At 44.5% G+C, this 15,259-nt stretch overlaps 2 protein-coding genes across 5 annotated transcripts; one reads left to right on the forward strand and one right to left on the reverse strand.

Moving 5' to 3' along the window:
- Positions 1–1,561: 1,561 nt before the first annotated feature.
- LOC143148731 (inositol polyphosphate-4-phosphatase type I A) lies at positions 1,562–12,593 on the reverse strand. 2 transcript variants are annotated; one of them, XM_076315363.1, is made up of 19 exons: positions 12,375–12,593; positions 12,071–12,201; positions 11,383–11,573; positions 9,261–9,353; positions 7,991–8,146; positions 7,677–7,877; positions 7,445–7,599; positions 7,194–7,366; positions 6,953–7,094; positions 6,731–6,846; positions 6,568–6,654; positions 6,314–6,474; positions 6,060–6,243; positions 4,670–5,751; positions 4,079–4,344; positions 3,778–3,995; positions 3,351–3,676; positions 2,701–2,968; positions 1,562–2,616 (listed from the first exon to the last, which is right to left on the reverse strand). In XM_076315363.1, the coding sequence occupies exons 3-19, from the start codon at positions 11,498–11,500 to the stop codon at positions 2,484–2,486; spliced, it is 3,879 nt and encodes a 1,292-aa protein (XP_076171478.1). In that variant the 5' UTR covers positions 11,501–11,573; positions 12,071–12,201; positions 12,375–12,593; the 3' UTR covers positions 1,562–2,483. The 2 variants fall into 2 exon arrangements, with proteins under 2 accessions (XP_076171478.1, XP_076171479.1); XM_076315364.1 differs by lacking the exon at positions 9,261–9,353.
- On the forward strand, positions 12,541–15,252 carry LOC143148734 (exopolyphosphatase PRUNE1-like). Of its 3 annotated transcripts, none has more exons than XM_076315368.1 (7): positions 12,541–12,725; positions 12,781–12,933; positions 13,364–13,605; positions 13,671–13,942; positions 14,036–14,277; positions 14,553–14,711; positions 14,786–15,252. In XM_076315368.1, exons 2-7 carry the CDS (start codon positions 12,898–12,900, stop codon positions 14,963–14,965), a joined length of 1,131 nt encoding a protein of 376 aa, XP_076171483.1. In that variant the 5' UTR covers positions 12,541–12,725; positions 12,781–12,897; the 3' UTR covers positions 14,966–15,252. The 3 variants fall into 3 exon arrangements, with proteins under 3 accessions (XP_076171483.1, XP_076171482.1, XP_076171484.1); XM_076315367.1 differs by having other exon boundaries at positions 12,541–12,721; XM_076315369.1 differs by having other exon boundaries at positions 12,545–13,168.
- The last annotated feature ends 7 nt before the right edge of the window (positions 15,253–15,259 follow it).

Here is a 15,259-nt window from a genome sequence, read left to right on the forward strand (position 1 = left end):
TTTCCGTAAAAGGTTGGGGGCAACACGAGGGCCGCCTGGCCCAAAGCGCAGGTGCGTTCGGGTAACAGCCTGCAGCCGCCACGACTCCGTCACCGCACATTGTCCCGTGCCTGCAAGCTGCGCCCCCAATAACGATACCGATGCCGCACGTGTTCCGTTCTTTCTTCAAACGAAACCTCCTTCGAACTTCGAATCGAGTTCTATTGCAACTACAGAACTCTACTTCTTCCAGCATTGTTTCGTTGTTACTCGAGCTCCTCCAGATTCTCGTTCTTCTTGTTTTGTCGAGAAGAAGACTTCCTTCTAAGAGTCCACTTTATATTATTCGATACTCTCACCATCGAGGAAAATTATCAATGGAGACATCACGTTCTTTCTTCAACCAAACCCTTTTCCGATCTTCGTGCCGACTATTTCAACTACTTGTTCCTGACTATTCTCTCTACTTGTTCGAGCATTGTTCTCTCGTTACTCGAGCTTCTCCACATTCTTGTCCCTCTTCTCATCTTGTTGATTCTTCTTCTAAGAGTCCATCTTATTCTTCATCGTTATTAAAATTATTCGATATTTTCACCATCGAGGAAAACTATCAATTGAAACATCACGTTCTTTCTTCATCCAAATCCTCCTCTGATCTTCGTCCCGACTATTCCAACTACTTGTTTCCAACTATTCTCTCCATTTGTTCGAGCATTGTTCTCTCGTTACTCAAGCTTCTCCACATTCTCGTTCTTTTTCTCATATTGTTCATTCACTTCCTTCTAAGAGTCCATTTTATTCTTCATCGTTATTAAAATTATTCGATACCTTCACCAACGAGAAAAACTATCAACGAAGACATCACGTTGAGCCGTATCGGTTCGAATCTCTTGAAACTTCTTGGAACGACCTCTTGTTAATTCTACCACTTCCAGGTAGAACTTGTTAATTCCACCTCTTCCAGGTAGAACTTGTTAATTCCACCTCTTCCGTTGCTATCGATCTTATCGACCACCTTCCAACAATCCCGACAAACCTTGACCTTCGTCTCGATCCAACGTGGAACTCGGAGCATCGCGTTGTCCCGCATATTTTCGTCTTCGAATCCGGTATCTCGACACCTGCTGTCCCGCGAATTCCGACTCGTTCTCCTCTGCAACCTCTTCATTTATCGCGACATTGTACACGTTACACGTCCTTCTCGCTTGTCCTCTGTACGCAAATTGCTCGAAATTGCTGCTGTTTTTCTTCCATACCGGTAAACAAAATCTCCCCTACCATTTTTGCCAGATTACACTGGCTCGATACGAAGAGTATATTTTTTACCTTCGTTGTCTCATATACGAAAAGCTTATCCCTTCGACACGTTATCGTCCTCGCGTCTTCGAGCCGATCCGTACCGATCCAATCGTTCCCATTAAACCGGAAACGCGATAATTCTCTCGATCTTCGTCGACCAATTGTTCGAAAACGTCTCGAATGTGAAACTGTTCGAAGAGAAATCGTTTTACCTACCTTGCCTATCTAACCCCAGACTCTACGAACTCGAGGAACGGGGAAGAATACGTGTAAACGAGTCGTATTGCGTTAAGGTCAATAATTTATTGAAAACATCTTGTTCCCTGACGAAACCTAATGTTCTATACGTTTCTAAGGAAGTGCGCGCACGGTCCTATTTATCGAGTACGGTTACGACCATAATATATGCATCGTAGGTTGTCGGTGTCGCGATCGTTGCACGATACGAGGAGACCCTCGAGCCCCCGACGTATCTATAATTGTTGATCTAAAGCGATTATTACGTTATGTGACGCGCCCTCGACGATTAAATTTGGAAGAAAGTTGCATGCAAGTTACCTAATTTTAGTCTAAACGCCCCCCGTTATCATCCGTTCGACTACTTCGCGCGTTCGTTGCAAATGAGAAAGAACGTTACGTGTTCGTTTCCGTGTCGATCGCGTCGACACGGTACCGTGTACGACGATGATACAACGACGTCGATCGAAACCGTGACGCTGATGGTTGTTCCGTTGTATCCGGTGGAACACAACCATCGTCGAGATGCCAGTGAACACCCTCTCGAAATTGAACGACCGGTACAACCGTTGGCACAATGTGTTTTAATAAAATTCTCAACCGGTTCACCCTTCGTTTCTTATCGCTTATCGAGTAAAATCTTATGTATAGAAATAATAAAAAATACATTTGTTCGAATCCAACGGCCTCCTATTATAGTTTTCTCTAAACTCGTGCTAACACGTGATACATTATATATTAAATGGCACTCTCTTTCCCCCCGATACGACGTATCGAATCTCGAAAAAAAAATCTCCGTACGGATTCCACGCGTGTTCGCCGATGGTAAGAGACACGAGACCTTCGTGTACGTACGAGACGGGACTAATCTTACATGGTTGGCTTCCGTGAACACATCCATCCTGTTAAATAAGATTGCACGCCGGAGAAACGTTGCACGAACGGAACGCGACGTCGACGTTTCCGACTTAAGTTTGCGCCGATCCGTAAGTTCCCGTCGGTGGACGATACAGCTTCGGAAGCGTCAAAATTTGCAAGCTATTGAACGCGTATTTCCGTATCTCGATATTTTTCCAGGTGTTCTCGCGTCGACATCCCTCGCTGGAAAGAAAAAAAGTATACGATCATTTTCACGCGGAGCAACGAAACTTATCAGATCCGAGATACTATCGAGAAGAAGTTAACCTTCGCATACAGTCGAGAGCCCTCATGAACTCGTCCTCGGCCAGATGGTACTCGTTGGTCAGAATGTTCACTTGCTCGAGAGTGATCGACATACCGGTACGATCCTTCGCGCTTTTGCAACTGGTGAACCTCAAGCCGCGCATCCTTCGACAAATTTGGGAGGACAGCTGCAAGATTTCGACGTTCTTGTTCACTCGGGCTTGAACGCTCGTCTTCAGGTTGGCCATCAGCTCCGCCAACGTTTGTCCAAGTGCCGATCTCGAGCCGACTGAAGCAAACGAAAATAATGTATCACGGTGTACGAATCAATGCACGAAGCATGCATTACCGCGAACGGTATAATAATTGTATAAATTATACATATATAATATTTATATTGACATATATAATATATTATAATTATGTGTGTGTATAATTATTAACATATATAATATATTATAATTATATCGTTCGGTTAAAAACCTGTCCGCCACGAATTGCCTCTGTAGCAATTTTATTTATATTATTTCGTTTATTTACGTCGACGTAAAATAGACAATCGTTATTATTGTCACATACGTATGCAAGGTTAGTCTGCCACGAGAATTGGCGCGACACGTGCATCGCGAGATGTGACAGAGAACGTATTAATTGAAATGCTCGAAGCTTACGTCGAGTCGAGGCCGACTCCGTGGGTAAGCTGAGTTTCTTGAATCGCAGATAGTATTCGTTCAGTCTATCGAAATTGTCCAGATTGCTCTTTTCCTGCGGTTTCGTGGTGCCTAGACTCTCGGCCAGGGATGCCATTTCGTTGATACCGACGTTGAAGAAAACCGGGGTAACGTTGAAGGAGATGGCCTGCCTCGAAGAGGGAATCAGCGGTAGCAGAGAATAAATCGCATCCGGGACTGGAAGCATCACCGTTAACGCGGCACGGGATCCAAGTACTTTCAGTTGCAACAACTTGAGCACCGACGAGCACCACATTCCTTTCACTCTGAACAGCAAACAATTAAGTTCGTGTTATTAATCGAATCAAGGATTAATGATGTACGTTCAACGATCGACCCGTGGTATTCGGTCTCGGTCGATACCTACATCGATTGATCGATGCATCTGACCAATGTGAACGTTACGGTGTGCATATCTTCCACCGCAACGGCCATGTCTCCCCACATGTCTATCTCGTCCCCGTAATAGCTGAGAAGCCCTTCGAACGAGACCAGAGGACCAAGTGTTGTTAAAATTAAGAGAAATATGGGATCTGGCCTTTGGCACCAGAGCTTCACCATTATGCCCGACACCAAGCTGGTCAACTGGAAGCAGGGTAAAATGGCATGGTCAAATATTTGAAGATTCGTGAGAGATCTCGTTACCAATCCAGCTCGTGAAATCTTACCGCTTGACTGAAGCATACGTCTCGCCTGTACCGAACGTTACAAAAACGCTGAGCCATTTTCGCGTCCTCTTGCACTCTGAACACCGAGTGGGTCAATCTCGCGGTTTTCAAGAGTCCGTCCATGGCTTGTCGCAGCTTCTTCATGCTCGGCCTGAGCTCGTTGGTCCAGTCAACGATCGAGGCAAAATCGAGACCCTCGGTGAACTTGTTCCTCTGCCCTGAATTACTCTTGATCATTCTCGTCATCGAGTCAACCGCTTGGCACACTTTAAATTGGAAAACGATAAGTTATTATTAAACGGAAATCTGCGAAACAAGACATTATTATATTTTTTGTAATACATTCTATCGTCAAAGGAAACTGTTATCTACAATGTACTATAAATTTGGAATTTTATTTATTTACTTTAAACCAGAGTAGCTTTTAAAGTAATTCTCAAGATAAAAATTTTCCCCCCGTAAACGTACCAAAAGAACAGATATTCTTCGCGTGCAAGCAGAGACAAAATTATTAACAAATAAATGTCAAACGTTTCTATCGATCCCCGAGAAGTACTGTACCGTTCAACGAACGCGAACATCGTTTCCTACCTTCTTTGGCTTTCGAGAAAGCTGGCATCGTTTTCTCCGATCCTGGACTCGAATGTTGCTGCGGGACGATACGATTTTCCACGCTCTCGAGGAGCTTGCTCGATTCGTCGTTTTTAATGTCGTTTTTAATATCGTTTTTCGGCTGAATGGTTACAACTTCGGTGCTTTTGTTACGATTGTTCGGAATGCATTCTTTCAAGCTGTGCGACCTGCCTACGGTGTTTTTGCTTCGCAAACGCACTGCCGGGCTATTGCATCTACCGCAGAGGAACTTTACCTTCGACACCAAACACATCACGCTCGCTTCGATGTTCAGCTGCGTCAAATCCCAGGGCTCCGGTTCGTCCGTGGGCTTGTAATAGTTCGCTGAAGGTGAGTTGCACATTTTTCGAGTATCTAGGAACCGTCTACTCCCATCGATATTGTAGTGTTGATTAACACCGCGAGGGTTGCACTTCATCTCGTCGAAACCCATTTGAGCTAAAAAATTTTTGAAAATCTCAGTGTCCTCGCCCGGGGCTTCCTTGTTGGCCACGGAACCGGTATTCTTCGCTTCTTCGTGATCGCGTTCTTTTTCCAGATCCGTATTCACTGGAAGCGTCGCGGAACTGTTTTTCTCGTTTTCCTTCGTCCATAAATTCTTCACGCAATCCGGAGTATCGAGTGTAACGAAATCGTCAAAATCCGGACTCTTCAAACCGAAATTCAATTGCTGGGTAATCCGTTTGAACGGCGACAACGATTGATTCGCTTTGAAGTCCAAGTTGAGAGAGTCGTCGTTCGCGTCCTCTGGAACCTTGGCTACTTTGTGTTCTTCGAGAAACGTTAACGCTTCCTCGACTAAACCCGGATCCCAGAGACTGAGCAAAATTCTCGTTTTCGTAATCATGTGCTCGCAAATCGTCAGCATGCCACTCGTTTGTTTCTTCATCGCGAGTTTCATCAGAACGCGCATCGCGTCGACCACGTCCCGTCGTAGTTCCTTGATCGCTTGAATCGCGTCGTGCGCCATTATTATCTTCGACGTTCCCTGGTATAATTGGCTGCCGCGTGTCGGTGATTCCTTCAGAGCTTGCACCAACCTGAAACATTTTCATCGGTAAAAAATAATTGCGTATCTATTTACATCTTAGTACGCGTTTAACCCTGTCTAGACCAGTGCTGTCCCATGTAGGGGACCTTCGACGCAACCTGCTTCCTCGTCCAATCGTTTTTTCCCCGCACAGCATACCTACATTGTCGAAGAAACCGCGAAACCGTCGCTGATTTGTCGTAGCCGACCTCCTCGCGTCGTACGACATTCACATTAATCCGTACAGGAGTAGAGAACCTCGAAAGTCACGAGAGAGCTATGCGGAACAGCGCTGGTCTAGATCATGATTCCAATTACCTTATCAGGCCACCGTTTTTGCTTTTATGCGAATGCGCGGTAAACGCTCCAACGGTTATAAAGTCGTAGAATCCGCATTTGTCCAGTGTATCGTTGTGAACCCACATCCTTTGGAAGTGAAGATTCAATGGCGCGAACTCCAGCGTCTTATCGTTTTTACACGACGATTGTTTGAAGTAACTCCCTGGGGAAGATAAGAATTTAGAAACACGAATGGAAACGAACAAGTAAGAAGCAATAACGCCCGTCTGTACTTCTAAAGGACGCTAAATTCTCTTTAGCTTGGGAATAGAGGTGCAAAAGGTGTAGATGACGATCGAGCAGTTCGATTTGCTTGGTGTGCCATGGTTCTCGCAATTCGCCCATGCCGACCACTTCCTGGAGCAGTTCCTTCTCCTCTTGAATCCATATTGCACTGGACAGATCGTTCGAGGGATCAGTTCAAATACGCGATAGCGCGCGCAAACATTTATTCATTGAGTCGTTACACAATATATGCCTCACTCACAGTAAATACTGCGGAAACTCGAAACAAAGTTTGCTTTCGACCATGATCTCGTGGACACAGATATCCCCGCCTAAGCCAGAATGAAACCTGAAACGAGAATATTACAGAAACCGCGGTCACAACGATATCGAACGTTTCTTCACCTTTACTCGTCGAAACGTACCTGTAAGTTTGTATGTACGGATTGGCGGACAGAAACTCCAGTTGTCCCTGATACGGTAGTTTAATTTTCGTTTCCAGCCGAGGTGGTAATGATTGTGAACGCCTGTGCGAGAGTATCTGCCGGGAAATTATGAAATTGTAAAAGAATTTAACAATCGTTTCAAACAACGAATCAATGGAGAACGATATCAATAACGATCTCCCGATGCAACGGAACGTTTACCTGTTGATTCGTCCCGAAAGTAGGTTCCTTCCACGGGCTGCTCTCCGCACTGGTCTCCTTGTCCTCCTTCTCGAGATTCCACACATGGATCGTTAAAAAGCCCACGGTGCTCGTTTCCGCCGACTTCAATGGTATCCTAAGCCTAAAATCGTTCGATCGCTAGTCAGAAACGCGATAGCTCGGCGAACGTCGAAACAGAGATCGAAGGCGATAATTTCGAAACGAGAGTCGCTAGAATTACCAGGGTGTATCTTGGATCGCGTTCAAGGTCACGATCACGCTTCCAATCGGGGTAGCCGTTTGACTCACGCGTTCCCTCACGTCGTACGCCGTTATACGTGTTTTCGTCTCCGTGGTTAAGTAATCGCTCGCTCGAAAGCTCACGGTGGTCAGGAAGCTGGGATTGCTGCTTCGCTGTGGAAAATGAACAAAAACCATTAACGTGAGCACGGTGTGCACGAACGAACGCTTCGAAAGCGAACGAGCTCTCACCTCTACTACCTCCGTTCGCGCGTATTTGATCCACGTTTTGGATCCTTTGATCTGCACGTCTACCTCCAGAAGCGGATTAGGCGGCCGACCGTGACCGTCGCAGAGGAGGTTGTCGCAGGCCAACGATATCTCGCACATCGGTATCTCGTCAAGATCTGAAACAGTCGACTATTAGCGAACACGTGCCAAATGAAACGGTGAAGGATCATCGAATTAAAAGAAAAATGCGAACGCAATGAAATCCCATTTTGCAGCCGGAACGTTCGAAGGTCCGTGTCCTGTTTCGGTGCGTTAAACATTTCGATTCGTTGCCTCAACGCCAACAATTGGCTTCGCATGCACTCGTAGCTGGCCAACTGGAGTGCCTGCAGCCAACTGTCCCTCTCTTCCGCCGAGTTCGCACCCAACGCTTGAAACAAACCTCCATGGAACACTGAAACATAAAAATATTTCAACGACTGTACGTTTCTGATCTCTCGGTTCCGTTCGATCGACGAATGGTCAGTTTTCGTTCGATTTGTATACCTTGTTGACGAATCGTCTCACCTATACTGAATCCATAGGGGATCTGATTGCTCGGTTGTTCCACCCGTACGAAGCACTGCTCAAGTATTATCACACCCAGCGGTTCCGACCATTGCTCCCGCGATTTGAAATAAAACAACAGGTTCCCCCGTAATCTGCACCATCTCTCCAAACTTACTATCCAACAGAGGAGAACAACGTTCGCGCGTTACTTTCTCGGGAAGCTCTCGCGTTGAAAATGTCGAAAGCGAGTAGTAGGGTGAGACTATGAGGACCCTTTTTCTCCACGTATGGGGAAACAAAAGACACGCGGGGGCTGCAAGAGGGAAAACGTGTGCCGTGTCGGATGCGTGTGCGCCTCCTCGATTCTTGGGACGTGGAACGGTACGCGAAGAACCGTGTATGTGTATATGTTCTCTGTGTGTGTGTGTGTTTTTACACGTGTTCGTGCACGTGCGTGTATACGTGTGAGAATTGAAATCATCGACAGGACAGAAAACTAAAAATGGTGGAGTAAGCGTTAGAAAGCTACCAATGGAACGGAGATACTTATCTCCGAACTTCAAGGTCGAGAATAGTGTTGCAACGGTGATGTGCGACGATTAGTGAAAATTGTTCGAATAATAGATTAAACAAAAAATAGAAAGAAAGAACCGGTCCAGGACAATGTTACACGACGAAACGACGGGTGTTAGGGTCCGGTAGGGTCGGGCGCAGATTCAGGCGATGCGTGCAAAAGAATTTTCAACAAGCGCACGAGATACGGTAATCTACGAGAGCGTACGATAGGAAAGACAATAAAATGTGAGTCATGCAGTTACGTTTAACAAGCAAACGCAAAACGCGAATCTCGCCGATGGAGACGGTGGTGCTACCGCAAGTACTCGCGTACATGCCCAGACGCGTATTTTATTTGAAACGTTGACGCGGTGTTTCGCAAAACTGTCTACGCGTGCAGAAAAAGAAATGCGCCTCGATTTCGCGAGACTCTTTCGCCCAACTATGCTTCACGTTCCTTGCGGAATCGAAAACGACAATTGAGGGTAGAGAGGGAAGGAAGAGGAATTTTCTGAGATGAATTTCTTTTTTTTTCTTTTTTTTTTCTTAAGCGCGAAGCGATTCCTCCGATCTTGTTGCACCGCGGCGTCGAAGGGTGCAACCTTCGTGACGCGAATCGGACAAGTTGTCAATGTTTGCGGCGATAAGCGTGTTAATCCGCGATGGATCGAGTTAAGACAGTGAGGGAGACGATATCTTGGGAAAAAAAAGAAAACAAAAAACTCGGATATACCTTTACTCGTACTGGCTGTAACGCAACTGAAGTCTCGCAGTGTCTTATGCGTTTTTCCCTTTTGAAATTTGTTGTCTGATTGTTTACCTCTACCTGCAAATTACACGTAGCTACGGGTAGCTCTTTAATTTGCCCGGATATGTAAACGCAGTTGGACGTGTGCTTTTCGTGCGTGTGCCCGGGATTCTGCGTTTCACGGTTCAACTTTACACAATAACAATTGGGTATGTAGCTGCTCGAACACGAACGAAGCGAGTCGAGCTACACTCGGTTCGAGTGACCGATCCGATACGAGGACTCGAAAGAAACGATCTGCTCGAAATATTCCAAGGAATATTTTACAACATCTTCTGTTCCGGTTGAACAGAACCGTTGGTCGACTTATCGAAAAAACTGTGTTCTTTTCCTTTGAAAAAATTCATGGTCGACTTTAGTTTCAGAGATATTTACAAAAAACTATTGCTACTGCTACTACTACTACGTTGGAATTCTACCTTACACGTGCACATTCGCGGCAGTGTGTCACGAGTCTGTGGCCATCGCTCGTCTATTGTTTCTACGACGCAGGTTACGGCGGCCAGAAAGCTCGATTCTTTCTCGAATCGTCCGATCAACTCGGTCCTTTCAAGCCGTCCGATTTTTTTTTTTCGAGTTCTCGGATCGGATCGAAAACCAAGTCTCGATTCGGTTCGATTTTCGAGTCACGCGAACGTTCGAGTATCTACGACAGTCGTGATTGGAAATGCCTGATCGCTCGAGCGTGATATTCGGTCGCGACGAATTCTCAATACGACGCTGTACATCGTCGAAACCGAACGAAGAGTATACGACGAGTCCCGAAACGTTCCGCTTTGCCTTTTACCACCGTTTCTTATCTTTGTCTCGTTAGAGCTCAAGTACCCCGGAAGAATGCAGCCCACGGTATTTCGTTATCTGATATCCGACTCGAACGTATGTCTACTCGAAAAATAAATAGAGTACTGCTGGTCGCAAACGATGTCCACAAGCACGTCCGACTCGGGGTGGCCTCAGCCCGATCGTCACAAACTCGAAAAGGGCATGCTCGACGGGCGCTTATGAGATGCATCGAAATATTTCGAAAACAAAAACAGAAACACATTCGACGGTTCTACAAACTCGAAGATACAAGCTACGATAAGTCTAGGCCTTTGGCAAAATATCATATGCTATTATATAGAGTGTAGCCACAACTATGCGACATCCCGAATTCACTGTTTCACGGATCAGAATAATACGATAAATATTCTCGATGTCGAAAGTAGTTAGTACGTCGCGAAACGAATCGTACAAATTTAAACGCTTCGGTTAGAACACTTGGAAAGTTTCCCCACTTTGGTGGGCAATGCGAATCGTAAAACCAGCGTTTGGTAAATATACCTGTAATCGTAAATAATGTACCGGAAAATTCCATTTCACAAATCGATAATAGAAATAACGGTAATACCGAAAGTTGATACGAAATATTTCACAGGCGATGCTATCTACATACCATGTGATCAACTTCATGGATGTGTGATCTTGAGATAAATCTACTCGCAACATCGAACAGATGGTAGAACGATTTATTCGGGATGTTTCGTAGCTTCGACACCCTATACATACATCGTGGGTTCGCACGGGGTCGACAAATTCTTCGTACACGAGGAGAAAATATTTTCTACGCTGGTGTTCCACCTTTAGACGGAGTGAGACATCGACGCTCGTCGTTTCGTCGATACTTGCGATCATCAATACTGTTTGCACGAGCGTTTACGTTAAACGTATCGGCCGATCATCGGTTGCGATGCGACAGCTCCGTGAAATCGTGAACGTAGACGAGCGTCGGTTTAACAAACGTCAAGTGGTGAATCTCGAAAATTCCGCGAGCACACGAGTCTCGTGCTATCGTAGCAGATGATGGGCTCTATAGTAAATAGAAAACGAAGAATTTGCGTATCGCGTGAGTTTATTTTCAAGGATCAGACATGTACAATGTAGATGAGGGAGAAGAAACATGCGTCGGCCTGAGTGACAAAATACATGTAAAAAGAATTATTCGATTAAAAGTAGGCGACCAGTCGCGCTAGTATCGTTCGTATTTGCCAATGATTGGATCACTCACTCTCAGTTCTGCGAAAGAAGCCTTCTTGTCGCTCGCGTACATACAATATACCCTCCTTCTCGAATTTCTGCGAAGGTTGCGTGGCCAGAGTCAGCAATTCCTGTTTGTTGAATCGCATCTCGATAGACGGTCGTCGGTTACACCCACGTTATTTGTGATAATCCACGTTACGTAGTTTTCTTTGGCCTCATCTGTCAAGAAGTAGATAATTAGCGACACGTGCGACGAATCCTTTTCACGCTACATGATATTCGCCGAGTAACCAACAAACGAGCACAAGATTAAACGTCAGTCTCCGATTTCACCGAACGCGCTTGTCACATCAAGTCTACGGGATCTCTAACCAATTCCTTCCTACGCGTCTTGCGCTTTGCGATTCCTCCGCCTCCCGTTACCTCCTCCCCCCTCCCCTTTCTAGCCCTTCCTCGCTCTCTCTTTCGCTCGCCCACCTCTTTAACTATTCTCTTCTCGCTCGATCACTTTTACCGATACCCGCGTCATTTTTTGCTTTCCGTTATCTCCTACAAAGAAACACAGTTTCGAATCACCGAATGCTAATAGCCGATAAATAATACGAGATTATATCGTTCGAAACGAGCGACGAACGGCATTGTTCGAGAACGGGTATAGGGACTGAAATTATTACACGATGTCGCGGATGAATTTGTGGAACAGCTCCACAACGAACCTTTGTAGACAAAATATCCTTCGGTATCCTGTTGAAAATCAGTTTCGAGGCGCTTCTAGTCCTCTTGGTAATTCGTTCCCACAAACACATTTCGCGTCTTGATTCAGACTGTTACCGAAATTAGCGTTAGTCTGAAACAAATTTAAAGCGGTACGTTGCAACAACTGTGGTGGCTCGCGTAGACGTCTAAACGGAAGCACGCGCTTGCTGGCAGATATGCATGCATGAAACTACGATAAACGCTATAGTTATTGTACAAAAATAATTCAAATAGCGTTCCATCCATAACGAAAAGAACGTATACCGTGTTTTACATCACGCAATGGACGATACCGATCGTGAGAACGGTGAAGCAAATCACGGACATTACTGTCACACAGAATAGTTCGATGTCGGTTTCCTTCGACATTGCCGAACGTTTCCGAAGAACTTCGAACATTCCCGAATGTTGCCGAGCAATGTCGTTAAGCTGGCTCACGAAGAATTAAGAAAGTCGTATAACCAGCAAACAGTTGCCTTTTTGATATGTCTTTGAGTTTCGTTAAAGATTACATTGGCGATCGAGAACACTGTGACCATTTACGAATATAGAAATTGATGAACCTTGTTCGTTTCGTAACAGGCATCGATTTTGTCTTGTAGCGTTAATATGTACGTACCTATTCGTCCGACCCGTTCACATTTAATCCCAGGTATCTGTTTTGCATCAGGAGGGTACTAAGTCTACGAATTATTTCGAGAAGATAAAAAAAATCTAAGACGTACAAGCTCGGAACAATTTAAACTAACAGGTCACGAGTCGGAACTGTGTGTCAAAATAAAGGATCATGGAATCGTTTCTCTCGGCGTCGAAAACAGTTTTGGTAAATTCAAGTTTGTTTCTAACGTTTTTCTATATTAAATACGGAACAAGTATTTTTAATTCGTTGCAAGACACGTGTCGTGTAGTTCAGTGTTAATTGGTAGATTATTCCAAGTAAATTTTCGAGTGGACTGTCGAATACACGCATTTAGTGATAGGCCAGGGTGGCGCCATCTCTCGTAAACGGTCGTGACTACTAATTGGAGAAGGAAATACGAAAGTCGGTAAAACGTAATGTACGTGTAAATCTATAAATAAGTAAACGAATAGTCGATAAATAAAATCCTCAAAAACGTTGTGATTATCGGTTTTCTACTCTTCGAACGGTTACGCAAATTTAATACAAATATTTTTATACAATAAAAAGAAAAGCGAAAACACGAGAAAGGGTTGGCAGATCTTTATATATTACGATTTCGAATTTATTTCAGTCGAACCTGTCCCGCTTCAAAACAATCCGTATCGTTCGGGGTAATGAAACCTGCGATTTAGATTCCGCCGTGTCCGCCCTGATTCAAGGATACTCTGAATATCTGGACGGAATAAAAAATAATGAAACGAATTTAGGAGTAATTCCATTGATGAATATACCTGAGAGAGAATATCGTGTAAAGACAGAAGTCGTGTACTTGTTAAAACGTCACAACATTTCTTCTAATTTATTGACGTTTCGGTGAGTCGAACGTTGGAATTATCTAATAGAGCTAAAGAACGGACAACGTATCATTTTATTTGTAGAGATCAGATAGACCTGAAAGTCTTGAAGGAGGATGCTGGAACGAATCTGGAGGTTATACTCGTTGATCATCACAACCTCTCTGACGAAGACATCTTTCTATCCGACTCGGTAATCGAGGTTATCGATCATCGACCGCAAGACGCACGCTGGCCTTGGCCCGGTAGAAAGGTTCACCTAGAAATTGTCGGCAGCTGCGCGACACTAGTGGCGCGAAATTTCTTCCGCAAACATCCGGAAATGATGGACTCTTGCCTAGCAAGTCTTCTACGAGGTAAAACGTCGCGTTTCAATAGACCATTTATGCAAAAATTTCGTCGAACGATTTTACATTGTTCAAGTATACCTATTGTCGGAATTTCAACAGGTCCAATTTTGCTCGATACTTCTAATTTCGCGAAGAAGGCAGGTCGCGCTACACCAACCGATGTCGAAATCGTAGAAGCTCTCGAACGAATCGAACATCTGGATCTCGATAGAAACGAAACGTTCAACGAGATCGTGAAAGCGAAATCCGATATCAGCGCATTAACTGCCGACGATCTTCTGATCAGAGACCTAAAAATCACCGCTGGAGTGCCAATTGTTGGACTGCCTATACTGGTCGAAGTAAAGTGCATCTAATAGCTCAGTTTATCTAGCGGTTCATATAAGCGCGTAACCTTTTAGTAATAACAAAAATGATAAAAATAATGAAAAAATAATAGTAATTAAAGATAATAATACTAATAATATATTAAAAAACCTAACTTTGAAAATAATAAAGAATAAGGAAAAGAATCATAGAAAATAAGAATGAACATAGAAGATTGTAATTGTGTTCATAAGAAAAAGAAACTTAACGTGTTTTTTATACCGAAAAATTCATTCGATTATAATTTCAGAATTTTCTCAAGTTGCCAGAGGTATACGAAACTCTTGGAGCTTTCGCTGAGTCTAGGAACACCAGGATCGTCGTTCTGCTGGGAATGGACTTGACACCGCAAAAAGAGACCCGGGATGTTGTTATTTTCTCGCTGCCCGGCGATCATCTAAAAGAAAAGGTTGACGAAATCTTCTATTTCCGAATACAATGCACAAATCGTGAAAATTAATCGCTCGATTTTATCGTCAACAGATAGTGGAAGCGCTGACATCGTTTACGCAACCATGTCTCGACCTGACCTTGATGAGAGACGAAAAAGTAAACGGGAAGTACAGCTTGCTGCTCTACAAGCACGGAAACTTGAGCATTACGCGGAAGCAAATGCTACCGATCATTCGGGACACGGTGTTGTCTCAATGCGAGCGTCGATGAAACATCTATTTGCGTCGCAAAGACGAGACACGCTTCGCTCGCGCTCGCGTACCGGTGGTTAAGGATATTTAACTCGATATTCGGGATACTCGAGCCGAAACTTTGGAACTCGAAATAGGCTTCGACGCGTGCTCGAGAAACCTCACAGTTTCGAACAGCACACGCCGCTGAAACACGAACTCGCGCGTTAATTGAGAGAAACGTTGGAGCTTGCGAACGTCCACAAAACTGTAAGAACGTTGTAATTGTATTTCGAAATTGACAAAATGTGATAAAACATGGTCGAAAAATTAT

The sequence above is a fragment of the Ptiloglossa arizonensis genome, chromosome 6, assembly GCF_051014685.1.
Source record: "Ptiloglossa arizonensis isolate GNS036 chromosome 6, iyPtiAriz1_principal, whole genome shotgun sequence".
In the NCBI taxonomy this organism is placed as follows: Eukaryota; Metazoa; Arthropoda; class Insecta; order Hymenoptera; family Colletidae; genus Ptiloglossa; species Ptiloglossa arizonensis.